Source organism: Aphelocoma coerulescens, unplaced genomic scaffold, assembly GCF_041296385.1.
Source record: "Aphelocoma coerulescens isolate FSJ_1873_10779 unplaced genomic scaffold, UR_Acoe_1.0 HiC_scaffold_78, whole genome shotgun sequence".
Classification (NCBI taxonomy): Eukaryota; Metazoa; Chordata; class Aves; order Passeriformes; family Corvidae; genus Aphelocoma; species Aphelocoma coerulescens.
This window is the reverse complement of record NW_027184064.1, coordinates 762425-790276: the sequence shown is the minus strand read 5'-3', so window position 1 is coordinate 790276 and position 27852 is coordinate 762425. Positions and strand designations below refer to the sequence as shown.

At 38.7% G+C, this 27852-nt stretch overlaps 1 protein-coding gene across 3 annotated transcripts; it reads left to right on the top strand.

Moving 5' to 3' along the window:
- Nucleotides 1–27852, top strand: GABPA (GA binding protein transcription factor subunit alpha). 3 transcript variants are annotated; one of them, XM_069000221.1, is made up of 10 exons: nt 1–87; nt 4002–4102; nt 7336–7480; nt 8796–8880; nt 13080–13325; nt 16828–17022; nt 17826–17882; nt 18901–19041; nt 20351–20543; nt 25097–27852. In XM_069000221.1, the coding sequence occupies exons 2-10, from the start codon at nt 4026–4028 to the stop codon at nt 25323–25325; spliced, it is 1368 nt and encodes a 455-aa protein (XP_068856322.1). In that variant the 5' UTR covers nt 1–87; nt 4002–4025; the 3' UTR covers nt 25326–27852. The 3 variants fall into 3 exon arrangements, with proteins under 3 accessions (XP_068856322.1, XP_068856323.1, XP_068856324.1); XM_069000222.1 differs by lacking the exon at nt 1–87 and adding an exon at nt 116–390; XM_069000223.1 differs by lacking the exon at nt 1–87 and adding an exon at nt 407–497.

Genomic DNA, 27852 nt, shown 5'->3' with positions numbered 1-27852 from the left:
GAGTCGTAGGACTTCCCGGACGCGGACGGACGGCGGGACGTGCCGGTGCGGTGGGCGGACGAACGGACGGACGGACAGTGGCGGCGGGTGAGCGCGGCCCGGCCCGGCCCGGCCCGTGTTTTGTTTCCGTTTCTTGCCCGGTGGCTCCGCGATCCCATTTCCGTTTCGGGTTCAAACAACGACACGGAGGCGCCGCGGGAAGCGGGGCCGATGGGGAGGTGGCGCCTCGGCGGTCGCGGGGAAGGGCCCCCGGGCTCAAGGACCGAGTGCTCCCACCGCGGGGCTCGCGAGGCCTCCCCGGCGCCTGAAAACTTATTCCCGCTCGTAAAAACCTTGGTTTGGATGAAAATGTAACAGGATGTGGCGTCTTGTGGTTCTCCCCTTGCACTGGTGAGAAGCCCGTCGAGTGATGTGTCCAGTTCTGGGCCCCTCTCTCCGAGAAGGACATAGAGGGGCTGGAGCGAGTCGACAGAAAGGCAGCGGAGCTGCTGGAAAAGGTTCTGGAGCACAAGTCTGATGAGGAGGAGCTGGGGGACTCATCCTGGGGAAGAGGAGGCCCGGGGGACGGGGGGGGAATCCTATCGCTGTTTATAATTCCCTGATAGGAGGTTGCAGCCAGGTGAGGGTCGGCTCTGCTCCTCGACAAACCAGTAAAAAGAGTCTTAAGCTGTGCCGGGGAGGTTTAGGTTGGACACTAAGAGGAATTTATGCACTGGAGGGTGATTAGACATTGGAACAAGGAGAACAGGCAGCCCAGGGAGGTGGTGGGATCACCATCCCTAGAGATGTTAAAGGAAATAGTGGATGTGGCACTTAGTGCCATGGTCTAGTTGACATGGTGGTGTTCAGTCATGATGATCTCAAAAGTCTTTTCCAACCTAATTCATTCCATGATCTTGCATTGTTTCTTTCTAATGATCAGCCAGGCACATGCTGCACAGCCACAGCTCCCAGTTTGCCTTTATTTTCTCCCTTCTGGCTGTTGATAAGGAAGTTAAACATATCAAATCTGGTGTGATTTTCCCCCACCTTGTTCAGTGCTCCACTATCTCAGTCGTAAAACTGACCTGGCTGATGAGTTGTAAAAGCTGATCTGTAAAGGACAGGCTGTTTGCTTTGTTACCTGCTTTGTAATTTGGATAATTTGGATTTGCTTTATAATTTGGATAATACAGATAGATGAGAACATGTGTTGCACACACCAGAGCTTTTCTGGGGCACAAATAACTCCAGTGACTGGACTTCAGCATCAGCTGATAAGGTGTATGGGCTCCAGAACTGGACTCCATTTCACAATTACCTGGTGGGATAGCAAACATAATTCTATTCAGAGAGTTTGTGCCCATATCACGGTGGGCTCATTCCTCACTTAACTCCTTGTGTTCTAGGAAAATGATAGATCTTAAACAGAACAAAGGGACTTTTACAGTCTCCTGACTGTAAAAGATGCTGGAGTAGCACTGGGCTGTCATACAAGGGAGAAAGTCTCTGCTGACAGATGCCTTCTCATACGTTAGTGGAGGTCAGATTTCTTCTTGGCTAACAGGTAAATCTTAGGGCTTGTTAGGTTGAAGGAAAAAGTGGAAACAAGCAGAAATCAGTAGGCTGAAACTTCCAGGAATCAACCACAGTTTTATGCTCCTTTGAACAAATGCTGCTGTTGTAGTGTTCCTGACACATGAGCCCTCCAGGCCAGCCAGGCTGTTAGAGCCTTCTTGTCTCTCAGTAGCCTTCAGGGAAGGGTCAGGCAGCTCAGTCCCATCTGAACCTATGTTCACTTTCAAACTGCATCATCCTGTAGCAACTAACTGCCAGACTTCATGTGAAATGTTTAAATCTAGAGGAATCTCTTTATGCTAGCATAGGAAAGACTGAATAATTTTCCCCTTTAGGCTTCTATGAACTTTAATGAGTTTATGTGTTTTCATCATGTTGTTATTCTTTATACCCATCTCCCTTCCTTGTATCTGTGTGTAGTGGAACCATCTTTCTTCCTCTTTTTGTACCTGCTCTTTATGCTTGGGTTCGTCTTTCCTGCCCCTCCAGGGATCCGAAAATATAGCAGAGCCTGTGAGATTCAACCATGAATTGCTTTTGAAGAGGGAGTGAACAGTTACTAGTCCAGCTGCCAGTTTGGAGTCAAATCCATAGGGACTTCTGAATGCTTTACCTAATTCTGTACTGTTACTGTGGACAGTAATATTTTCTCACTCTGCATCACTCTGCATTTAGCTGTATTGAATATTTTCTGCCAGAAATCTATCAAGATGGTGAGTTCTTTCTGTAAATCTGCACTGTTTTCTCAGTAAATAACATACAGATATGTCAAGGAACGGAAATTCCAGCCTAACCCTTTGTGACCTTACTGGTAATCTCCCTTCATCACCAAAAAAAAAGATAATTTACCCTTGTTTTGTGTTTTTAATTTGATTGCTAATACAGAAAAGACATTTGCCCCTCTTTTATCATACCGGTTTACTTCTTTGGGAGTCTTCAGTAAGAGACATTGCTCAAACCTTGGTTTTGAAATATTTTTTAATAGTCTGACAGATCACCTGTAACCATGCAGGTGTCGGTGCATTCAGATATTTAAGCCTGTCTGCATTCTTCAGAAGTTGTGTTTCTGTCTTTCCCATTTATCTTGAGAATGATACACAAGATTAAGTGATAAAGGAATTGGACTCCTGGGGCCCTGTTCAGTGGACATTATGCTGGCCCTTCGGAGACTTTCACACAGCCAGATCTGTGAACGGGTTCTGGATTTGCTTCTGGTTTTGAGATATTGATAAAGTGATCTTTCACTTCCTAACCTTGGTAGCTTCTTACAGAATTAACCACATGCAGCACTTGATTTCTTCACAACTGATCTCACAAAATAGTTTTTGAAGGAGATGATGAGTAGTTTGAATTTCTTTACAGTTTACATAGCAGCTGTAAAACATAGTTGGTTACTATTACTTTTGAGAAGTTTTAAAGATTAATATATATCCTTATTATCTTGTCTTCAGTAGATACTCTTGCTAATAGTTGGGTTTGGGATAGAGTAGTCCTGGGGAAAGGATGATTCCAGGATGGAAATCTTGGTGATCTCTTCTGTTTTGGATATTTAAATAGTAGTCATGTTTTGCTTTTTCTCCAGTGGTTTTTTCTTCCTCTGTACTTCTACTTCCCGCTCCTTTTGCTATGAGTTCATGGTGTTATTTATTGTAAACTGTTAATATAATTTGGCCTGGTTTTTTATCATGTGTATTTCATAGTTATGGTATATGTGCAGGTTAGTGAAAGATAAAAATACTAGACAAACTATGTCTTTACAGACCAAATGCTGTAGTTCTTTGTTTCCCACTTATGTTCCCAACAGACTCCAGTGTTCTACAGGGCATGAAAATCTGCAGTGTTAGTGAGAATGTCATCACAGAATAGCTTTCCCTTTCATTACTAACATCCTGCTTTAGTTTGGGACTTCACAAGATAGGTTCATTGTGCTCATGTCATCAACTGTTCGCCTGTGGGAGGCATGGGTGGAAAGATGAGATAGTCAACAAACACTTTGTTGTTGACTTTACTTGCCTATGAAGAAATCACAGATCTTCTCCCTAACTTCCTCCTGCAGCATTTAATGTAAAATGCTGCTTAAATTTATAAGCATCTTTCAGCCCTGCTAGGAAGGTAGTTCGAATTTTCAGATGTGCTTTGCTGTAGGTGGCCCGTAGCAACAATAAAAAAATCCATAAATTTGGGTGCCTCCAAGAGAATCAGGCTTTGGGCTCTGTGCAAATGTCTTAACAGTCCCATGTTTGCTTCTAGAACATTTGTTTGAGGACAGGCATAACAATATATTTTATGGAATCTATATTAGCTTTTGGATTTATTTTTTATATGAATTCTTGGCTTTAAAAGGCTATTCTGGTATTTGGATTTAAAAATGTGTGATAGGACATAAAACATTGTCTAGTCTTGTTGGTCTGTGACTTACACAAAAAATCCTTTTCTGTTCATAGCTCTGTTCTTAAGTCATTGCAGCCATGACTAAGAGAGAAGCAGAAGAGCTGATAGAAATTGAAATTGATGGAACTGAGAAACAGGAATGCACTGAAGAAAGGTATGCACTTTGTTTTTTGGGATGCTTAGGCAGCAATTTATTAACTAATTAGTTTTTCTGTTTCTTATCTAATTAAATGGTGGTCTTCTAGAAGTTGAAATGTAGCCAGTATAGGAAATTAGTATAGTGCTGTCATGTTCCTCGATCTTATTTAATTCCCAAACTGTTTTGGTTGTCCTTTCTACGTTATTAGGACTTTACTTTTCCTATTTTCATGTATCTAATAGTATGTCTGTGTGTGTGTCCTGCAAACCTTTCAGCTTCAGTGTATCCTTCTGTAATTGAGATGAGCCTTTCTAGTTCTCCAGTCCTTTGCTTTACTGTTATACAGGATTTATACAGGACGATTTGTTTTTAACAGAGCAGAAATGATGCTCAGTATCAACTATACTGTTGTTAGGGCCATTGAAACCGTACATACTGAAGTAGAATACCCTCTGACCTAATTACCTCAACCTGGATTTTTAGTTTCCAATGCTTCCCTCCTAATTTTCACTACTGTGTTTGGAAGCTCAGAGTGTCAGTTTATGTGTAGGGTAGTGTTGCAATCTGGTCTAAGCAAAGAAGAGAAAAGAAAACTAAGTCGCTGTAAATAAAACAGATTGAACCCAGAAAGGTAAAAAATATACCCCAAAATTTGATTAAAACCAGGCTAGGTTAGATGTTGGTGCCAAAAAAAATTGCTATATTTTATTTAATACTAAAAGAGGTAGAAAGACAGAAAGAAAGAAAAGAAATAGAAAAAGAGGTGTGGGAAGGGGGTCAGGGAGAGTGACAGAGATTAAGTGGAAGCTTATCACCCCTTCTTGGGTCCCAGCAATGTCCCATTGCTTCCCTCCACCTGGTCTTCTTGGTGGTCAGAGTCCCCCGCCAAAAGTGTACAATCCAATGGATTAATATATGTTTGGGCAGGTGGGAGCCTCTCTGGGTGGGGGGCAAGTTTGGCACTGTCCCTTGCAAGACTCTGTATCTGTTGTATCATGTAGTATCACATGCAGTGCTCTGGTGCAGAGTCTGGGGACCCCTTTGGGGGGGGCCTTTGATGGACCATGACACCCCCTCTGCTGTCCCATAGATGTGGCCTTCCTGGGGTGGGAGGCCCCACAGCTGGGCCAGTCTGCCCAGCAGATGGTGGGCATTCACTGCATCTGGCCAGAGGCTATGCCACACACCCAAAACCTCTCCTCCTCCCCGCTTTGGTGTAGGGATCTGTGTGAGCCTGGCAACAGAAAAACCTGGGGCTGTGGCTTCCATGATGAAGGTGCTGGGCTTAATCCTCTTGTAAACGTATTCTTTTCCCCCAGCACAGACTTGAGTCACTTCATCTTATCTATTAACTTGCAGTCAAACGCCTCAGTCAGGAGGCCCATTCAGGGTGCAGTGGTCTTCCATGCAGCTTTTGTGACACCTTTGCTATAATAGGCAAAAGTCCTTCATAAAGATGTTTAAGCCATGAAACATAACATTTCAGTCTCCAACAGGTAGAAAGAACTGAGGCTGGTTAGGTTAACTACTCTTTAAGAACCTGTTCTGGAGAACTGATTCAAAGCCACTTACTAGTTTCGTATTATTCTGAGCTCCTTGTGTATTTTTACTACTTACAGACTATATCTGTGTACATTCTGGTTTCCTTCTGTGTAAATGAAGAGAGCCCAACTCATGTTATAACATGAGTCCTATAACAATGACATTTCCGAATGCCTGTGCCAATACCGTCATTGTTGTAGTGCAGGACAACCATGACACGTGACTCATAGTTCCTTCAAGGCTCCATGCTGCCGTACTTCTTCTCGTTGTTCCATGTATGTGTTAAGCTTATTATTCTTGTGCTGGTGAAAAGACATGGTGTCTCGGTTTGAAAGACAGGTGTCTGCTAAGGAAGGCAGGAGCCTCCCTTGAAGTGGCAGATATAACCCCTTTCCCTCTGAGTTATTATGATTTTGAAATCAAGGGTCTTAAGCAAAGATGTGGGAAATAGGAATAACAGTTCTTTACTATATATATATAGATATATAGATATATAACCAGTCAAACAAAACAACAACAACTATGACAGTAACAGCAAACACAAACCCAGTCCCAGCCTTCTCGGCTGTCAGGCTATTTCCCCTCGGGTGCAGTTCCGCTCGCAGCCGGCAGGGATCGCTGGCGGCTCCCGGTGAGGAGGGCAGGTGCGATGGTTCCCCCGCGGCTGCAGGGGGCGCTCCGGAGCAAGCTCGGGGAACACGCGGCACTGGTGCCCTGGGATCCTGGGGAAGGATGGAACAAAGGCTTCACAAACCGCTGGGCAGCCGATCCCTGGACTCCCGGAACAGCAGGCTGGAATGGCAGGCCGGAGCAGCAGGCACAAACACAAATCCCAGGTGGCAGACGAGATGTATCCAAAAGGGGAACCCCCCGGGGCTCCAGGCAGGCAGGGCGAGCACAGCTACAACGCAGCGAAGGCTCGAAGCAGCAGCGGGGCAGGATGGCCACAGCCCAGCCTCCAGCAGGGCAGGGAAAGCAGCCTTGGGATCCCAGTGTTGTTTCCAGCAGAAAGGAAAGACGCCGAAAACGGGAACCAGCAGCTCCTCTCTCTGCAGCTTCTCCCTCCAGACGCTGAGAGCGAACTCCCCACATGCCCAGGTGAAACAAAGAGTAGCCAGGCCCACCCCACCCCCAAACAGGCTGCTGCTTTTGTCTTTCTTAAGTATGGCCATTTGTCCCCTAGCAACATGCATATGGGAAAAATTCCTTTAACAGAAAAAAAACTAGGACTAAACTAAAACCCAAACACATGGCAAGTTGCTATGTATGAGTGTGAGCATTTTTTTTGTCCTATTTTCCATGTCTGTTAAGTTTCTGTGTTTGTTTTTAACTTGAGTCTCTTGTAAATACAGTCCAGGCAAAGCAAATAAAATTAGTTTACTCTACATGCAAATTAACAATATATAACATGCTAACCATGCCTTACTCTCTCTCAAAAAGGTGATTTAAATCTTGGTATTTTTAACCAAGCTTTTTTAGTGGTAACAGGGTGAAAGAAGAGTTACACAACTGTAAAATTAATGAGGCCAAATTAGTAATTCACTCTCTACTCAAACGAAGAGTACTCATACTAATACTGCACAATATTAAGATTTCAGAGTCAGTATTACCTTTTATCTAGTTTACTTCTAACTTTTATTAAGCTTTCCTATACCTGCTCTGTTAACATGTAGGTAATGATTTATTATATTAATTTGCTATTTAAGCATTGTCGAGCAAACCTACACCACCGCAGAATTTGTGAGTCAGGCTATTGACATCAGTGAACCCATTGGAAATCTTAAGAAGTTGCTGGAACCCAGATTGCAGTGTTCCTTGGATGCACATGAAATTTGTCTGCAAGATATCCAGGTAAATTGAAAGGTTGTGAAAGATTTAAACCTCTTAATGGAGAAGTGTTTTACATACTTTTTCCCTTTTTTCCATTGTCTGTGGAATTCATGCTTCATGTGGAATATTAATTACAATTATGAATTTAATTTCATGTCAGGTTCATTATCATCAGACCATTTAATATATACACACTGGTTCAGTGTGAATACAGTCAAAATATTTTTGGAGTTCCTGGTGCAAGGTTAAGAAACCAGCTTGAAAGAAGAATGAGGGCAATGACCATACTACTTTTTCTTGAGGTAGCCCACATCCTTTGTTGCTGCCTGAACTTCCATGAGTCCAATCTTGTTTTGAATCTAAACAAGAAGGTTTCTGCTGACTTTCAGCAGGGGAAGACATGCAGACAATCAATGTGATTGATAAAGCAAGCTTCATTTATTAGCAATACAGAGGCACTTATATAGTGTGAAAGTACATCCTTATCAGTGCTTTAATTAGTTTAAACTTACGAAAGCGCATTCTTACTTCTACATAATTGGGTTAGATAAAAGACTACATTTGGCAAGCTTCTATTATTTATGTTTTGACTTGAGAGATCAAAGATCTTCCTCCCTTCTCATGGTCAGTACATCGTATCAGCACAGGACTGTACCTCCTTAAAACTCCCTTTTGGTTCTCAGGCCTGTTTCTCACACAGGCATTTTCTCATGGAGGCTTTTTCTCATACACGCTTTTGCTTGACAGTTCTGTTATTGATTTGTACCCTTTATCAATGATCCATGTCCCTGATCCTCTAATCATTCTCCAACAGGTTTCTATATTATTCAAGTAGAGAGGTAGCAAAGCATTACTCAAGAAATCCCCCCACCTGTTTTTACCATTGCCACATGTTAGACAGTGTAACTGTTTTGCAGTTTGTTTAGCTACATGTTTTATTTGAAGTTACAATCAGACATCTGTGGCTTTTCCAGAAACCATGGGAGAATACTGTTATAAAGAAAAGAATTTTTATGAAGGTGTTAAAAACTCAGAAAAGGAACTGCAGATAGTTTTCAGGTAGTGAAGGTACCTCCCCATATTGCATTGCTTCTTTTAGGTCAAAAAATGTTCCTGTTAGCAAAAATACCTTAAACAGAACAGTGGCAAATTTCAAATACGATCAAATTTTTCTGTTATGTACTGTGTCTACACAGTACTAAAAATATTTGCACACTTCTTCAGAAAATCTGCTGCAGGCACCAAGTATTTCTAAAATATAAAGGAGAATAAGTTTATTGTAACTGTGAAACTAATACATATTTTAAATTTTTTAATTTTTAATGATTTTATCAAGCTGGACCCAGATCGAAGCCTTTTTGATCAAGGAGTGAAAACAGATGGAACAGTGCAACTCAGTGTGCAAGTAATATCTAGGCAAGGTAAGCAGTGACATTTGTCCATTGTACAAACTAATATTGCAGGAATACTAAGCTCCTCCTATTCCTAGCTTTGAAATTGAGAAAATCAATGAATGGCCACAGTGCTTCAGAATGTTTTTTCACTGTGTACTGTAGTTCTAAGTAGTAAAATTAAAATAAATGTCATGGACTAATGCTATTTGAAATGTTTTTTAAAGGAATTTTGTATCTTTTTCATAAGTAACAAAATCAAACACAAATCCAGAACCCAGACAACTCTCTGTCAAGTAGTGAGTTACAGTATGAGGTTTTCCTCAAGGCTGAGTAGGTACTCATACCAGACTAAATATTGAAGCAGGCAAAAGATTTTTGTGTAGGTGATAGTTTCATCCCTGTGAGATGAATGAGCTTGTGTGCTTTAGGAACAATTACATTATGAAAGTAAATGTAGCTAACTGAAAATCCTTATCAAGGTCCAGGATCACTATTGTCTGTTTTCTCTGGATGAGAGGTCAGAATAAACCATTGTGTCAGAGGAACATTAACCAGATGGGTACAGATTTGTTGAGGCATAGTTTTTATTTGTATTACCTGATATGATAGGATTTCCCCTTGTAAAATCCGCAGGAACTAGCAGCTTCATTGTTTTGCTTTTTGTCCTACTTTTCTGCTTTGCCCCTTCCATTGTCTTGAGTTGAAGGACAGCCACCACTCTTTAAAGGCAATGTTCATATTGGGCTGTGAGAACAGCTACAGGTGTTATTTCCGTATTTTTAAACAGGAACAAGTTCTTCAGGAGTAGATTAGTTATCTATTTTGAATTACATCAGCAAAGCAAGTGAGCAAAATTTGGGGAGCACTTTTTGTTTACTTGTGGCTTTGTTGTAGATTAAACAGAAGAAAACTTTTTGCCTTGTATTAACTGTTCAGCAAGACAATTTGCATTTAATGCTGAGTGTCAGGTGACTAGTGCTAGGCTGAGTCCTCAGTTCCCCATATGTAATGGGAAGTGTACTACCTTTCTGCTTTTAAAATAGGATAGAAATATCCTTCAGGGAAGTAGAATAACTGCTCTTAATTCATGCCCAGTAACTTCTAGTATTCAATGCTCAGACTTCCATTGTCAAAAGGATGTGAGTGATAAATATTTTTATTATCATCTTCCACCTTCTTCCTGTGTTTCGTTATTTTCCCTTTAATGTAAAACTGGAGTTCATGATCATAGAGTACAAGGAGCTTCTTGCTCCCTGCCCCCATCACACCTTCCCTCTCTCCCTGTCCCTCCCCCTCCCATCTTAAAAGAAACACTTGAATATTAAGTACTTCTGTGTCACTTTGGAACACTCCTCAGTGTTGTTTTTCAGGCCTTGATACTTAAGTAACTCCTAAGAAATCTGTCTGTTGAAGGCATGTAAAATATGGCAGGGCAGAAATCAGAAAACAAATAGCATGCATATAAACAAAAGGAAGATATTTGGATCACTAACAGGAAAATGGACTTGTTACTCTTGGCTACAGTACCCCTTTGAGACAGAAGGGAAAAAACAGCTTCTTTAAGCCATCCTCATTTTTTACTTCCATGAATGAGGTTTTGAGAGATTCTCATTTCACTTTTGCTTATTTTTCCCTAACTTGTGTAATGTATAGAATTCAACTAGGAGTAATCGGTGATGCTAATCCTTGTGGTGAATTGGACTCTCTTATTTCTTGAAAGAAAAGCTGCTATGTCAGTTCAAATGTTCTATCAAATTTTGATCAGCTGGCTTTAAATTCAAAGACAACAGGTGAAATATAGTTCTTCTCTAGTTGAACTTGAGTGTAGTTTTTTTATAGCATTTAATTCTGCAGCAGGTAAAATACCATTCCTATTTTTTCATTTTACTAGAAAGACTCTTCTGGCACTCTGCCTTGCCCTAACTCATTTCCTCTGGTTGGAGGAATGGCAGTGTGTGTGGTTTTCCTGCCATTCAGAGAACAGCAACTTTGAGTGCAGCCCAGTTCTCTACTGCTCTGAACTGGGGCCTCTTGCATGTCTGTGGAACTCTGAGTAACTGAGTTCCATTGTATGTCAAAGAATTTGAAAAAAGCTTTCATTTTGAAGGCCTACACAGGAAAATATTTTGGGGTTTTTTTCTATAATAATTTCTGAAACAAGTAGGCTTTTGTTATTTTTAGTATGTAAAGGAACAAATCATAAGTGTAATGACACTTATTTAGATTAAAGATGCTGTTTGAGTAATGTCCTGTCTCTGGGTGTGGTTAATACTAGACATTTCAGGGTGGGTAAAACCAAGCAGGCTGCCTGTAGGTCAGTCATCACCCCAGTATATTCTCTACCTTCAGACAGTTGGCAGTACTGTCAACATCTGCATGTGTCTTGGTAGCTCCTGTCCTGAAGCCTTGCACTGCTTGTACCAGTTTATACTTGTGGGGTGTGTGGCATTGTGTTCCACAATTTGGGTGCTGTCCAAGGAAGACTGGTCATCTCTTATGTGGTACGTAAAGGGAGAAGAGATGTGAGGAGAGATGCAGACAAACACAGGGAATTAATGTTGATCAAGTGTTGCAGTAAGTTAGATGGCAGACTGTTAATTCACATTTTTACTTACAAGCTGTTTCCTCTACAGAGACTCATTGCTTTGATCTCCATGTTTGCATTGTGGATAAAGCATGAAGTTCTTTTGACATGTAATTTTGTGACACAGTGAATTATTTTGTTGAGGAATAATGAACTGTACCTCTCTGGATGCTTTTTTCTTTACTTTCTTTTTTAAAGATCAAAAATAGAATCTTAAGCCTTAGTGGCTTCCCTTAGCCATTTTCGTATGATTTTTAAAGAAGCCAGTGTTGTGCATGTTAATTTTAGATGGCCTAGATAAACACTCTCCTAAATAAGATATTTGTTTGCTTTTTCTTCATGTTTGCTCCTTCATCTAATCAACCACTTACTGGTTGTCTACATCTATTTTCATGTCCTTGATTTCACATTGCTGAGGTTTTTACTCTGTGGTCTTTGTACTGTTTGTCCCCTTTCTAATATCTTTTTCAAGGTCAATGCCTTTTAAAATCCAGAGAAATACTTGTCTTAAAAATGTTTGTTTTTTCTTACTTGTAATACAGGTGCACACTCCATTTGTTTTCCCTTATAAACTATGACTGGACTGTGGATATAGCTTTTAAGGGTGTTACCTGCAAAACCGACTCATGTTGAGCTTTAATATAGATTAGACAGGAAGGACAAAAAGTACTATCTTTATGGGACAAGATACTGAAGTTACTCTGGCCATGTAATGTTCTGTGAATCCTACTTTCATCAGCCTAACCATAGTCAAGGTTTTCCAACTCAAGATAAAATGGAATTGTAAAGTTTTTTTTTTAATGGGAAAATAGGTTTGATAAAAATCTCTTAAAGTAAGTGTGCTTGTTGGTATTATAATGAAAATTGTGTGTTAAAAAAATTAAAATAATCTTGAAAAATCTTCTGTACAATGTCAGAAATTTGGTGAGGCACCAGCTGGATAAAACACCTCAGAAGACAACAGAGAAAGTGTTGATACAAAGCATTAGTGAATGTGTTCTGACTTGCTGCAGAATTGATGCAGACATACCTTGTAGCTCCATGATCTAATATCTGAAATGACAGACATAAAGCCAAAACATGAATAGCTGATTAAGCCGAAAATGTGAAGAATTTTCTAATTTTCTTTTAACTTGCTGTTTAACACACTGCCAACTGCAGAGTACTGAAAGAAAATGTTAACGGCTTTGTGTAGACCCCAGAGATATCGGGGAAGTATTGTAAAGCCTGAAAGAAATGCCTCATGGTTGGAGTAAAGCTGGATACTTGTCCTTTTGGAGGTTGCTTTTTCTGATTGTTTTGGGGCGCTTTTTTTGGTATATTTCTTACAGACTAAAATACTTGTACTTTATGCTCACATGCTGAACATTCTGTTCAAGATCTGTGAAACAGATCACTTAAATAGAACAGGAAGCTGTAATACTGGGGGAGGAAAGAGGGATAGCTTTGTCATTCACCTTAATAAAGTATATGCTGTATAATAGAGTGTCATTCTAATTTCGGACACTCGCAGAACTTTGATGACACTTTTGTGTCCTGCTTCTTTCCTGAGTTTGCTAACCCTACTAATCAGAAGCCTTTAAAACAATGTTTTTGTCATTTGCATTACTGTCTTTAAGTTTTGTATTGTTTCGATACTTAGGGATAGAGCCCAAGTTGAACATCCTGGAAATTGTGAAGCCTGTGGAGACCGTGGAGGTTGTGATTGATCCAGATGCTCATCATGCAGAGGCTGAAGCTCACCTTGTTGAGGAAGCTCAAGTGATAACCTTGGATGGGACAAAACATATTGCAACAATTTCAGATGAAACATCTGAGCAAGTGACGCGATGGGCTGCAGCACTGGAAGGCTATCGGAAGGAGCAGGAGCGCCTTGGAATACCTTATGGTAATAGTGCACAGCTATGAGTGTATTCATCTGGGGGCTGGGCTCTTCTGTGTGGGGTTGGTGCTCAAGGACCTCAGAGAAGGAAACCTGTGGTATGGGTTAGTACAATGCAAATAGTCTGCATAAGGGAGTTGTAGAATCATGGAATGGGTTGGGTTGGAAGGGACCTTAAAGACCATCTTGTTTCAATCCCCTGCCATTGGCAGGGACACCTTCCACTAGATCATTAGGTTGCTCCAAGCACCATTAGCTTGGCCTTGAACACATCCAGGAATAGGGCAGCCACAGTTTCTCTGGGCACTGTGCCAGTGCCTCACCACCCTCACAGGGAAGAATTTTTTCCTAGTATCTAATCTAAGAACCAAGGAGAAGTAAAATGAATGCTCATAATAGTTTCATTAAATGAGTGCTTTCATGCCATAACCTTGTCAATGCAGTTTTTTAGAAAGCACTTTTCTTCCTGCCCTTCTTAAAAATGTCTATGTTAGTGATAAAGCTCTTCAGGTGTGTGTGGAATTGAACAGACTCAGTACTTGGTATTGGGACATTGCCTGTAAAATTGCTGAAACAAATCGTTCATGGACTGGAGGATGCTGAATATTCTGTTAAATCAGATTTTGTATGAAAAGCTGTGCTGGACTTCATCATACTGGAGGAAGATGATTCAGAACTGAAAATAAATATTCTTCTAGATGATCATCTTTTTTGAGTTAATGTTGTTACTTAGCAGGTTGCTCTTTCAATGTTAGCTTAAAAAAAATCTCTGTCTGTTTAAGATTGAACTGGAACTGTGGGATTTAGACCTGTATCATGTTTTGGAGTCACAAGAAGCTGAATTGCTTCTTGCGACTGGCAGAAGTGTACTGTCAAGGCATATTCAGGAAGCTGTTATATATGAGCAGACCTGTAAAACTGGAATATATTTGGCAAGGGGGATACTTGGAAGAGTTTAAGAATTTCAGTCAAGTCACAGGTCTTTGCAGGACATGTAGCTTGCCAATATTTTGGGCGTATTTTTGATAACTAAAGCAATGGTTTTTTCATGGCTTTTTAGTTTTCTCATTGGTAAGCACTTCGAAAATATTTTCATCATGTTATGTCTGTTGATAATCAGGGATTTGATGCAGAATGTTTGAAAAAAAAAGAGGGATTATCAGAAGCAGACTAATACTTTTCATCATACTCTCACATTAATATCAGAAGAAAATTACTTAAACCAGTGTTGTTATGTTGAATAATATTTTTAATAAACTTTAATAATGTTGATGCTTTAAGAAAACCCTATAATACACAACTGTGGCTTTAAATGTTTAATGACTTTTGGGGCATAGAAGTGCAGATTTTTCAGGAAAATCATACTAGTTCATTATGACAGAGATCTGTGGATTACGAATAATAGTGTTCTCTTGATACCAGAAAAATGTGCTAAATTACACTCCTAGAAAGAATAACATTTTAAATATTTTCTGAGTAGACATTGCAGAGACTTGAGCTGAAGTAAGGTGCCCCTAGGTTCTACAGTATAATCCAAAATTATTTCTTGAATCTTTTCAGAGGACAGGGTGTGTTGATGTTAAGAGTCAAGTCCACTCAATAAATAATCATCCAGAAAAGTAGTGGTTCGATGTCTTCATCCTTACATGCTTCTCTGCTTTGCTGCAAAGGGAAAACCAGCTTTTAGCAGGTCTTTAAAATGTTGTGGCTTTTTCTTTAATGTTATGTTTTGGGTTGGTTTTATTAGAGATTATAAATCTTTTTCTGTTAAAAGTATTTCTGCTATTAGAATCCAAATATTTGGTACCTAGAAGGAAGGAAAATATTAATTATTATGAGAAATAAATGCAGAAAACAGAGCAGCAGAAAGCTTGGAAACCACAGAAGTGGTTAGAGAAAGTAATAATTTATGTTTCCTTGCAGACTGTGTTCTGTCAATGAGAACGGATTAGCAGCTTTCTGATAAAAGTTGACTGCTGCTGATATTTGGTAGATCAACCCCCTTGAGGTGTGTCTTTTGCCACAGGATTATATTGCATTGTTTTAGGTAGCATTAGTGAAAAATGATGCCATGTAACTGTCTTTTGTTAAACAAAATGAAATTTGTAGCTCCTAGATAAATGTGTACAGACTTGGAAAACTTTAATTTTTCTTAATGCCTATTTTACATCTTAAAATAAAAACTTTTCAAGGTGATATCTGCTTGGGATATCAGAATTTAAAATACATAATCACTCTGCTCCAGTGAAAAGTAGATATCCCTACTTTAGTTTCTAGTTCTTACCTGTTGACATATTTTAATATATTATATACAACATTAGCATCCCAAAACTTGATGCTCTGGCTGAAAAAGTCATGCAGAAGCAATCACCCACCTCCAGCAGGCCAGTGCTCAGCCAAGCCCTATGCAAGGGGCTACTTCAAAAAAAAACTAGTCCTTAGTTTTATTGCTCAGTATTCCCTTGTAGTGTGAAATATCCCTTTGGTCAGTTGGGGGTCAGCTGTCCCTCATCAGTTTCATGTGCACCCCCAGGCTACTCACTGGGGTGGCTGAATGAGAAACAGAGAAGGCCTTGCATTGGAGTCCAGTAGTCTGACCAGGTTCTTTTAGATATTCCATGTGTGGAGGGTGTAATATTGAATATCAAATTTACTTGAATATCATTGATATTACTTGGGATTTCTGGTTTAGCAGAGTGATACAAGTTACATTAAAAACACAGCACAAAGGTAAGATACACTTAGATGAATACAGCAATTGCAGAACATCGCACAATCCCAATCCCAACAGGGTTCCTGGTACAGGTGTCTATAATATACTCACCATCACAAGATTGGGTGTCCCTAATGGCCAAGAAGGAGAACATGGGTTGCAGCCAGCTCAACCCCATTGTTCTCTTCGAAATTCTCTTGCTAGTTGTGTGGTTTATGTTCTTTGTGTTGGGCTGAGCCACATCTTCGTGGCCTCTGCAAGCACTGCTCAGCAGTAGCCAAAACATCTCTATGTTTTATTAACACTGGTTTGGTCACCAGCCTAAAGTACAACACAGCAGGGGTTTCTGGGAAGAAAATTAATCCATCCCAGATATATACCCAGTGGTGTTTTTTGTCAGCAGAAACTGAGGTTATGTGAATGAGTTTAGCATATAATATTTTGTCATAATCACAATTTGATCAGCATTTCTGAAGAAGAGTATCCTTCTGTGAGAGAGAGTACTCTTTTTTTGAAGCTAGAGACCTGTGGAAGAAGAAAAATTCTTTATTTGTGTTTGAGACATGTTTCTGATGTAGAAACTTTCTCTAAAGAAAATCCCTCTTTCGCCCTTTCATCACTCCACCAACCCACATCATTCCATCACCATTTTAAGAGCAGTCACCAAATTACGCGGCAGATTTGGTGTCAGTAACTCTGCTTATTGATGTTATTCATTTACTCTTACGGAAGTTATTACATAATCGAGGAGGAATCTTGCAGTATATGATTTACAGTGTCATCCATCTTTTCCAGACCCAGTTCAGTGGTCGACAGACCAGGTGCTCCATTGGGTGGTATGGGTGATGAAGGAGTTCAGCATGACTGACATCGACCTCAACGCACTCAGCATTCCTGGGCGGGAGCTCTGCAACCTCAGCCAAGAAGATTTCTTCCAGCGTGTCCCACGGGGAGAAATTCTCTGGAGCCACCTGGAGCTTCTTCGAAAGTGTATGGCAGATTTTTCTGTAACTGATTTTATTTATTCCACTTCCCTGCTTCTCTCTCTCTCTCTTTTTTTTTTTTTTAACTTTTTTTTCGGAATATGAAACCAGTTATGAGCAGTCATTTTTCCTTTACTTAATATTGGGGGTAAAAATGAGGTATCAATACAAGATAACAGGAGGTATTAGAATGTCTGCTGCCATGAAGCATGTTTGCATACTAAAGACTGCCTGTCTTTTAACCTTATAACTAGTAGAAGGTAGTGAATTACTATTCCTCCTTTGTTTTTTATAAAGCTTCATAGTTTATGCATCTACTGAATTTGCTAGTTCTATAATTAAATATTGCTCAAGAGTTATTAAATGTACATTTCTGTGTCATATAGAAGTGGAGATTATTAAGCATAGCCAGTGAAATCCTTAGATGGTACACAACATATGTGGCTGCTAAGCGATGCATTGTATGTGCATAATACAGTAACATATATGTGCATTTCAGATTTACTATGCTTGGATGTAACTTGCCAGACAAATAACTATTTCCATTTTCATTTACATAACATAGTTGAAGGTTTTTGGGGATGGAGAATGCAGAAGATAGTGGAAATTTGCCATGTACACCCCTCTAAAAATTGAATGACAGATGTTAAATGTCTCCAGTTCTAAGACCATGAACTGTACATGTCTCTTGCAGACTGATACCAAATTTTTATTTATTTTCCTCTATGAAATATGAAAGTTTTTGATCTTCAGGTGACTTTAAATTTGTGGGTTAAATATAAACCTGCTGGGTTTTTTTCCAATTTGTAGATGTGTTGGCTAGCCAAGAACACTCTGGAGAAATAGCAACTGTTACTATTGATCAGCGTAAGTACTTCTGTCAGCATTAATTCACACAATTCATTGTTTGTAGGTTTAGCACTGTACTGTGGTTCAGCACTATGATAGTACAACATTTAGAAAATCACTTGCGAGAGTATTTTTCCTTGGGGAAGGGAGGAGGACATACTTTAAACTTCAAAACATAACGTTGAGTTTCTGTATATTTTGTTATTGGGTGAAAGGTAGTGTTTGACCTGAACTACAGAAGTTTACAACTTTTGCTTTGGATGGTAGATTTTCCACTTTCTTGAAATAAGCTGTCTAGGATACAGATTTGAGGTTCTTAGTTGTTTCAGGGCTTTAGGTTATATATTGCATAAATGAATGGATCTATTAAAGTACTAATTTCAAATAAAAAAGTGTTTCCAAAAACTGAAGGGGTCTGTGGAAGAGATGACTTGCTTAGAAACTAATATTAGAAATAATACTTTAAAGTAACTTTCCAGTTATTAGAAGCTCATTCTTTCAGCTAAGCAGTGTCATCAATTATTAAAATGAATCCATTTTTAGAAAACTTAAAAGCATCTTAATTACATCCTGTGGTTGTGTCTAGTTAAAGCCAGCTTGAATGGGGCATCTGCATCCTCCTACACCATTGCAATAGAAGGTGTTTGCTGTTTGAGTATCAGGTATGGAGGTTGTGCAGTGACTGTAGAGAAAAGGGCACTAGAGTAGATCGTGTGGGAACAGCATGAAGATGAAAACAAAGGCATGAGAGTGTTTGGGTTCTTTTTGTGGAAGCATGTAATACACATGATAATAAACTAAAGCTGGTGTTTTATCTGTAATGTGATACTTCCGCAATGAGTCTAAAACTAGAATTTTTATATAAGAGGTAAAAAGGTCTTTAAACTATACTGAGTATTGTGACTTAATGCAGTGTGCCTTTTTAGCAAAAGGAAAACCAGGTTCTAGATGTTATGATACAGGTAATAAATAAAATATGCCTATTTCTGTGCCACCAATTTATAATTGATGTTCTGCAACATTCTCTGCTCTACAGCTGTGCAGATTATACCAGCATCTGTACAGCCTGCTACCCCAACCACCATCAAAGTGATAAACAGCAGTGCAAAGGCAGCTAAAGTACAGAGAGCTCCAAGGATCTCCGGGGAAGATAGGAGTTCCCCCGGAAACAGAACAGGTATTGTCTCCATTATTTTTACATGCCAATGCACTGAACACTGACCCATTAATATGAATTACACTTTGGTGAAACATATCTTTGTAGCTCCAAATGTGAGGTTTGTAGGAGTCCTTGTGGTGTGAAGGGAGCCATAGGTACAAAAATCCATGGCAAGTACAGGCAGCCCTGGCAGGTTGGTCAGCTCACACAAGCGCCATGTCAACATGATGCTGCAGTTTTTCCATCCTGCAGCAAAATAAAATGGATAAATTGCCCCATCACTTAACAGTCTGTCCTCTCAAACCACTGCATAGCATTTATTCAAGCTTTTAACTTCTTTTCTATTTGCAGAAAGGGAAGAAAATAAAATCCATGTTGTAAAATGTAGCTTAGCTTCTACTTGCACTGTCTGTTGCCCTCCTCCTCTGTTCCCCCCAATCTAGTGACTTCAAAATTTATAAAGTTTCATATTTCTTTTTTAGTTAAATGAATGCATGTGTCAAAAACTGCACACTAAATTTGCAGTTTAATTTTGGAATTACTGTTATTTTTACATACTCTTTTGATTAATTTTTTTTTCTTGCTGTCATTTTTGTTTTGCTTCTCTTTACTATTGTAAATTTTTCTGTTAAATCCTTTCTTCTCTTCCTCCTTGAGATTTTATTTGTTTCAGACTCTGAAAAGGCCTCTAATGATGTCATTCAGAATTTTAAGGCCAAGGTTTTATTGGCTGACATTAGTGAGGAATACTCTGTGTTTCTCTCTTTAGTAATCAGGTTTGCTGTCTGTATCTCATTGAGAATTTAGGAGTTTAACTGCAGGTACTTGAGTTAGAAAGAAATCTTAATGATTGGACATGAAAGACGCTACACTGATGTAAGCTGAAGTGTGGGGGTTTCTTTTGTGTTTCTTGTATTTCATGTTGAAAATTGGAGACCAAATTTTTTTAAAAAAAACCAGCTTCTATTATATGTGTCTGTGTGTGGAATAAGCAGCTCTTGCTACATCTGTTCTATTTTAAAGATAGATATGCATCTAAATGATTATATTGGGGGAGTGGGTTTTTTTAAGTTCTAGGGAAAAATTTATACTAAATCTTGATAATTTTTTTCCTGTATTCATCTTTTTTTAATAAATATGGGTACTGATGACTTTGCAGGGAAATGTTTGCAAAAGAATAATTAGAAGGGATTAATTAAGTGCAAGTTTTCCTTCCGTCATATATTCTATGTTGGTCTGCTTTAATATGGTGGTTGAAAATTTTTAGCCATGAGGGGAACATAAAAAGGACAAGTTGAAGTGGAACTTACTGTTTCTATTTTAACAGGGAACAATGGTCAGATCCAGCTGTGGCAGTTTTTATTAGAACTTCTTACTGACAAAGATGCTCGGGACTGTATTTCTTGGGTTGGTGATGAAGGAGAGTTTAAATTGAATCAGCCTGAACTGGTTGCACAGAAATGGGGACAGCGCAAGAACAAGCCCACAATGAACTATGAGAAGCTTAGTCGGGCTTTGAGGTAAGAAACTTCAGGAATTCATCGGGTATGATTTGCTTTCATTTGGCTACCTCATTTTTAATTATCATAATGAAAAACTTGCAGCTTTTTTAGTAAAGGTATAACCAAATCTTCTGAAGCTGGTCCTTGCAATGGGATATGCTAGTCTTAGGGGTGAGGTATTTGCTGGGTGTTTTGCCTTTTTTCATTTTGAAAGAAGCTAGTAGAATAACTTCTTGAAAATAGATCTTCTTTTTTCAAGATTGTTAATTTGGGTCGCTCGCTTCCAGAAACATACCTCTTTTTTATTTATCTTCAATATTTATGCTTTTAGTAGCATGCCAAACAATATTGATTGTTGGTGAAAGATACAGAAATATGTGAATTATTAACTTATTCTTATGTTTTACTGTCCATGTTCTTCTTGCTCTTGTTATGGAATAAAGCAGATACTTCTATGTAATTGTTAGCGCTTTTCTGTATGTAAGAACCATTTCTAACTTCAAATATTCATTGATCCATTTAATTGTTCTTATTGTGTGGATCTTAAATTGAAAAATACAGTTTACAGCTAAGTTTCAACAGTTGCAATTCCAGCATCACAGTGATCTGAAGAAATTGAAGTGTTTCAGTGTCTTTATTTCACTGTGATTTTGTCGTTTGACATTAGTAAAAGGGACTTGTATTACTGAATCGCTGTGGGTGAGGTACTTGAGGAGGGGGGAAGAATGCCAGTACCTGAATTTTAGACTACTTTTCCCTGATTATTTTAATCTCTGGAATAATTTGAAAATTCACCCACGTTCTTTGAAATCATTGAGAGTGAACTTCTGGTTTCTAATTCTGATATTGTTAAATATATTTCTCTTGATTTGTTTGCAAGAAAGATGTTTTTTGCCTACTCCTGCAAATTATTTAAGCAGGTTTAGAAATTCTTTTTGTATGAGTGAAGTTGCATTTTGATTGAGGGCTGTGTTTTACTTACTAGCATTTTCACTTTTGGCTACATGTTGTTTGGTTGGGTTTTTTTAAAGTAAATTCCTCTAGCGTTGTTTAAAAGTACCAACTTCTATTTGAAAATACCTCTGTAAGAAATGGTGGTAAAATGTCATATTCTGGCTTTCTTGCCCTTTTAGGAAGGATTTAATTAGCATTTGACAGGCACAAGATACAAAGCTTAACTATATCCTTTTGTTTGTCTTGTAAATTCTTTAGGCACAGTATTGTGCCAGAATTATTTTATGCTTGACAGACAAGTAGAAAAATAAATATTTTGAATATTAGGTATTGAAAGATGCAACTTCTAAGGGGTCAGGTCGCTAAAAGCAAGGAAGAGCATTGGTAGATGCTTGCTCTCATGCTTTTCCTTAGGTGTTATGTTTCAGTCTATTCCTGTTCTAGATGGATCTTTAGTCTGGTCTTGTATGGTTTTTCTTGCATTATTTATATATTAAATTAGAATGTTAATTTTTTTCATAGAATCACAGACTCTCTTGGGTTGGAGGGGCTGCAGGAGATTTCTAGTCGAACATCCTGCCCAAAGCAGGACCTTTCCAGTACAGCTCTTCCCCAGCCTGTATTGTTCCAATACTATTCCCATGTTTCCAACCTGTGTATCTGTGAGTCTGTGTACTAAAGACATATGTGAAAACCTTCTGAAACACAAAAATTATGTAAGCCATGCTTATGTTTCCATGTTTTGTCAACACATTCCACAGAAGATATCAAAGGCACCTGAAGAACTTTGGAATAATGTTATCAGTGGGATATTAAACAGCATAAATCACTATTAGAAAAGTTTTGCATTTATATTTTAGTCACAGAATTACAGAAATCACATTCCTCAAAGTGGTGTCATTTTGGCAGCTGCATCAGCAACATTGACATGTTTTCTAACAGTTTAATGTCTGAAGGGGTATTTAATGCCTCTTGCTACTCCTGTGATAAACACTGTTGCCAAGCTAAAGTTTAATAAATGATGACGTGTCTTGTTTACTAATGTGTTGGAATCACTGTGTCATTTATTCATTAATACAGGAAATTATGTTGGTATTATGGAGAAATATGCTGGCTCTTCTGCCCAGCCGTAAGAAAAGCAGGCAGAGTGGCAGAAAGGGAAGAAGAGCTTTTTTTTGTTACGCATATCTTGGTAAATGTTCTAAAAATCCAGATCTGTTTAGTTATCCAGTAGGGAGGTGAGACTTGAAGAAAAATAATTCATCTCCTGTATTCTTTTGAAAAAAAGTTTCCATGTGTCTTGGATTGTTCTGGTTACTTTTTGAACTTGCATGGGTATTAATTTTATTTATTTTTAGCTTTCTATATTTTTGAATAAGCAAATACTGTAATCAGAAATGCATTCAACGTAATTTTGAAAATATCGTCTTGCCACATTGACTGATTTTAACTTAAGTGTTTTGAGCATTAGATGTGGGAATCTAGCATGTTTTGGGCCTTCGAATAAACATGATCTAGTTTCTTGTGGTCCTTTTCCTTTCTGATTGTGTCAGTAATGTGCACTAAATAATTCAAAGTATATTCAGTTTTTTAAAGCATTTTTCTACAGCATTTTTTGAGACAGGAATGATTATGTGGGATTGTACAATAAATTAAAGGCTTGTACGGAGTTAAGTAACTTAAAAAAATGATGACCACTGCCACTTGACATTTTCCATGGCCACATTTACAAATGTTGTTTTTCTGCAGGTGCTTCATATTGCCCCAAGTGAGCAGAGCTCAGTTTTTCTATGTCCTCTACCCTATTTAATGTGAGAGTCTGCCCAGTGCCCCCCACACTATTTCACATACAAGGGACACACCAGATTATTGCTCATCCTCCCCTAATTCTGCCCAGTACTATAAGATTCTACTTCAAAGCTGAATATAAATTATCATCCCACCCTCATGGTTCATCCAACCCACTGCAACTAAATCTTAGTAAGAGGCTGAAAGTGCTGGACACAATTCCACAACAGTTCCTTAGCTGGTGCTGAGATGTTTTGGAGGTCAGGGCTGGCATGGAGAATTGCTGGGTGGAAGCTGTTGTGGCAGCCAACAAGGGTAGAGATGCAGAGAAGGAAACAGAGGAGTTGAAGGAGGCAGGTGGTAGTTTGAGAGGTAGAGTGAGGAGAAGGACTGAAAAGGAAGCTTTTTTATAACTGTATGTCATTTAGGAGGAAGCTGAAGGAGAAGTTAAGCAAACAAACCATGCTGTCTTTACCCACAGAGCAGTAATAAGCTACTCTGACACTTCCTGTACTCCATGACAGACCTCTGTGGCTTCTCACATGATCTCAGTAACCAACAGGTTTACCAACATTGTTTTCTGCATAGCTTGTCTCTCATCTGTCTTTGGTCCTGCTGCTTAGGCCCTTGCCCTCAAAAGTAAGAGATTAAAAGGCTTTTTTTTTTCCAGAACTTGAGACGCCTGAAGAATTTGCTTGGATTCTTAGTAACTTACCTCTTTTCCACTAGAGCTGCAAGTCCGAAGTTCATCTTTTAATTGACTTAATTTTGCTAGTGAACAAGAATCATCTTTGCTTTATGACCATGTCACTCAGGATAGAGTTTTAGACAGTCAAGAAATCTGGGTTCATTTGTGCTGCATTTGGGTGATGGTTTTGAGGAAATTATATTGTGTGATTTGTGTTGGTTGAGTTTTTACTATTTTCCAAATTTATCACAAACTCATTAAGCTCATCAAATCCAAGTTACATCCCAGTTACTTAAGTTTGCTTAATGAGAAATGTGACACACATTCTATTAAAGCTTGCAGTGAGAGAAGAACAGCAACAAAACTGCAAAATTCTAACTTTTGTTTTATTGGTGTGACCTAAGGTTTTATAACTGTCTCTGGATGGCAGGGTCATGTAGACCTTATTGTCTCACTACATTTCTGCCCAATATGATAGTTCTTTTGTCACACGATATAAAAGGTATTTGTATTTCGAGAACTCACTTTTAGTTGGAAATAAAGTCAAAGATGTAGTTTTGACAGCATATGAACTATAACAAAAAAAAAACCAACAAAAACAAACAAACAGAAAAAACTGACAAACCCCCACAAATCTAACCCATGCCTTTATAGTTTTATTTCCATCTTTGAAGACAGTATGGAGAGAATAGCTGTTTTCATATCGTAGAAACTGCTTGGTAATTTTCAACCTGTTCCCAGCATTAATTTTTTTCTTCAGAAAGGCAAAGCAAGGGACAATAGTAAGGGGAAAGACAATATTTTCTTATTAAGGCAAATCACTATATGTAAGACATCTTCCCTGCCAAGCTGTTTTTAAACTGCTCTAAAACTTATTCCTGAACTGGTGCTTCCAATGGCCTGTAAAATAATTACTGTGTTTTGTTTCTCCTTGATATACCAAGGTACAGAGATAATTTTCAACATTGCCCTTTTCTCATATAACAAAATGCGTAAACAGTATCTTGGTATACAAAATTATGAGAATTGATGAGAAAAAGAGTAATATTTTACCGTCTGGTGACCTTAAGTAAGTAATGGATGCATATGAAAATTACAGATGCTACAATTGTCCATTGCTGATTTCTTTTCCATTTTGCAGGTATTACTATGATGGAGACATGATCTGCAAAGTGCAAGGCAAGAGGTTTGTGTACAAATTTGTGTGTGACCTGAAGACTCTGATTGGGTACAGCGCAGCGGAGCTGAACCGCTTGGTCACAGAGTGCGAGCAGAAGAAACTGGCCAAGATGCAGCTCCATGGCATTGCACAGCCAGTTACAGCAGTGGCACTGGCTACAGCATCCCTGCAAGCAGAGAAAGATAATTAAGCACTAGGACCTGTAATGGGGAACCTGAGGCCTTTCCTCTATTAGCACAGCAGTTGGTGCTCTTTCTTTTATCAGAATTGGAAACTTCTTTTGTTTCTTGACTGTACAAGATAGAGCATGAATTTCTATAAAGAACTCAGACTTGCATAAATTTGGATCTTTTAACAGCATATATGTTAATATAAGTTAAGGGATCACCCCAACTTCTGCAGCTAGTGAGAGGTGGAACCACTCCGTGCTGTGACCATGGCTGTGCAAAGTCATTTCTGCAACAAAATTTTAACAAAAATGAAGTCCCTATAGTCCCCAGGCAGTTGTGTGAATGCAGCCTTCTCCAATCTCTTGTTCTCTGCTGAACTACCAAATGGCGTTTGATGCTTTCAGAGTTTAAAATATGTTCATTATTCTGTTAATCAAGTGGAGCTGAAAGACATGTTAAATGTTACAAAGCATCAAGTTCTTAAAATAACTTCTCTGTTTAAAAGCAAAGGAAACTAAGACTAGACTTAACTGGAGATCAGTGCTGAAAGAGATCCAGGTTTAGATATGGCTTAGGTGAAAAGCCAATTATGAGTGTTTCATTGTAATATACACATAATATGCATATATGAGGGCAAATACCTGTTTTTAAATACATACTTGACGTTAACCATTTCACAGAAAGAAAAGATGAACTTCTTCCCCCACTGCCATCCCCCATCAGGTAATTAAAAAACTTGAAAAAACAGCCCTCACCCAAAGAGTAGATTGTTTTGGTGGGGAGTATTAATGCTGTGTTTTGCAAGGTGCTTATACCTGCATGGTAGTCAGCCTTAGTACCCGAAGACTTGAGTTAATCACAGTCAGTAGTCCCTGGTTAGGAACAAAAAGCAAACAGAAAATAGTTTTACAGAGAACTAAAGTTTAATTTCCCAATCATTGTACAGTCTAATGTATATTAACTAGAAAGAGGTCTTTTTAATTTAAAATTAAATTCTCTTTGAACTTCAAGTAATATTTTTGAAGCTTCTTAAGCCAAATGCATGCTCCAGAGCTGGGTGCAATTTGAAGTCTGATGAGTCAGAAGTAGTTGGGATGTATCCTGAATTCTGAGCTACTCAAGAGTGCTTCTTGCAAACTTACATATGCAGTAAAAAGTAGGCTTCAGCTTTTGAGTTTCCGTACTTGTGCTTGTTAGACTGCTTCTTTTGATGTCTGAGAACGGTGTGATTTGGGGGTTGCTTTTGCCCTTTATGTTAATAAACAGCATAATTATTATGTGACCATTGATGTTCACCAACTTTTTATAAATTAAACCCCCTCTGATAACACTTAAAGAAAAGGGAAGACCTTTGATTCTGTAAGGGATTGAGTTACTCTTAAACCTTAAACCAAAAGTCCTTGAACAGTGAGTGAGGTTCTGAACATAACATGTTTGTGCTCAGAGTGAGAGCACTGGGTTGCTGCTCTTGAGCAGAGCAGGAATGGTTACACTTGCAAGCAGAAGGCAGAGAATGTAGACTTGTGTGTATCCTAAAGATGTGTTGAGGACAAGGCTTTTTGTAGGTGGATGCTCATCTGCAGATAATTTTTGCTTGACTAGAAGTCTTGCATATAGTTCTAACTTTGTGTTTTTTCATCATTGACATGATTATAAAATCAAAGGTTTTTTGCTGGATTCTTTTGGTAATTGTTACTGTTGTTTTCATCCTTGAGCTCTTACAGCACTCCATCTGCTGAGCATTCTAGTGCCATTTTGCTTTTAAAAAAATTGTAAGCCCTGAGCAAAAAATGTAAATGTTACCTGTCACGAAAGGTCAACATCACTCCTTTTCTTGCTGTTAGAGTTGATGTCACTGATTGGCAAGTGTTGGAGATGACTTGTGCAGGAGGTGCAAGTTAACTTACCAAGAATTATGTGAAGTTGGTATTTGAGGGCAGCAGCTCTGCATGTAACAACACTCCATGACTAAACACAAGTCCAGTACGAGTCACTAGTTCTAGTTAGCAGAGTTCTTGAGAGGCCATTTTAGTTAAAATACATTATAAAAAGAAAAGAAGCTTAAAATACCAGCTTTCTAGATCAAACCAGACTGTGGGAGGATAAACACACAGCAAAATTGAAAAGTAGCATCAATACTTCATTCCCCAACCTCTTTTTGTTACATGATAAGCCCTATGGTGGAAACTTTTGCTCCCGCTCTTTGTTTGTAATTACATCCTGTTGTTGCTTTCAGCCTTTCAGTAGAAGTAATGGTCCTTGAGGTTCTTTGTTGTGGCTCCATCTGCTTTTCCACCATGTTCTAATTAGTAAGTAAAGAACCTTTCAAGTGGTATAAAATTATTATCAGACTCTCTGTAGCTGAGGGAGAAATCTGTGACTAACTTGATGTCTTCAGTAAAACAAAAGATGTAGAATATATTGTCAAAGGATTTTCTTCCCTTCTTTCCAGAAGGAAAACATAGAATGTTCCCAATTTTTGTAAAACAGAAGGGTTTTTGCATACTTTTTATTCTTTAAATAAAGACACTTATACTCTGCTAATAA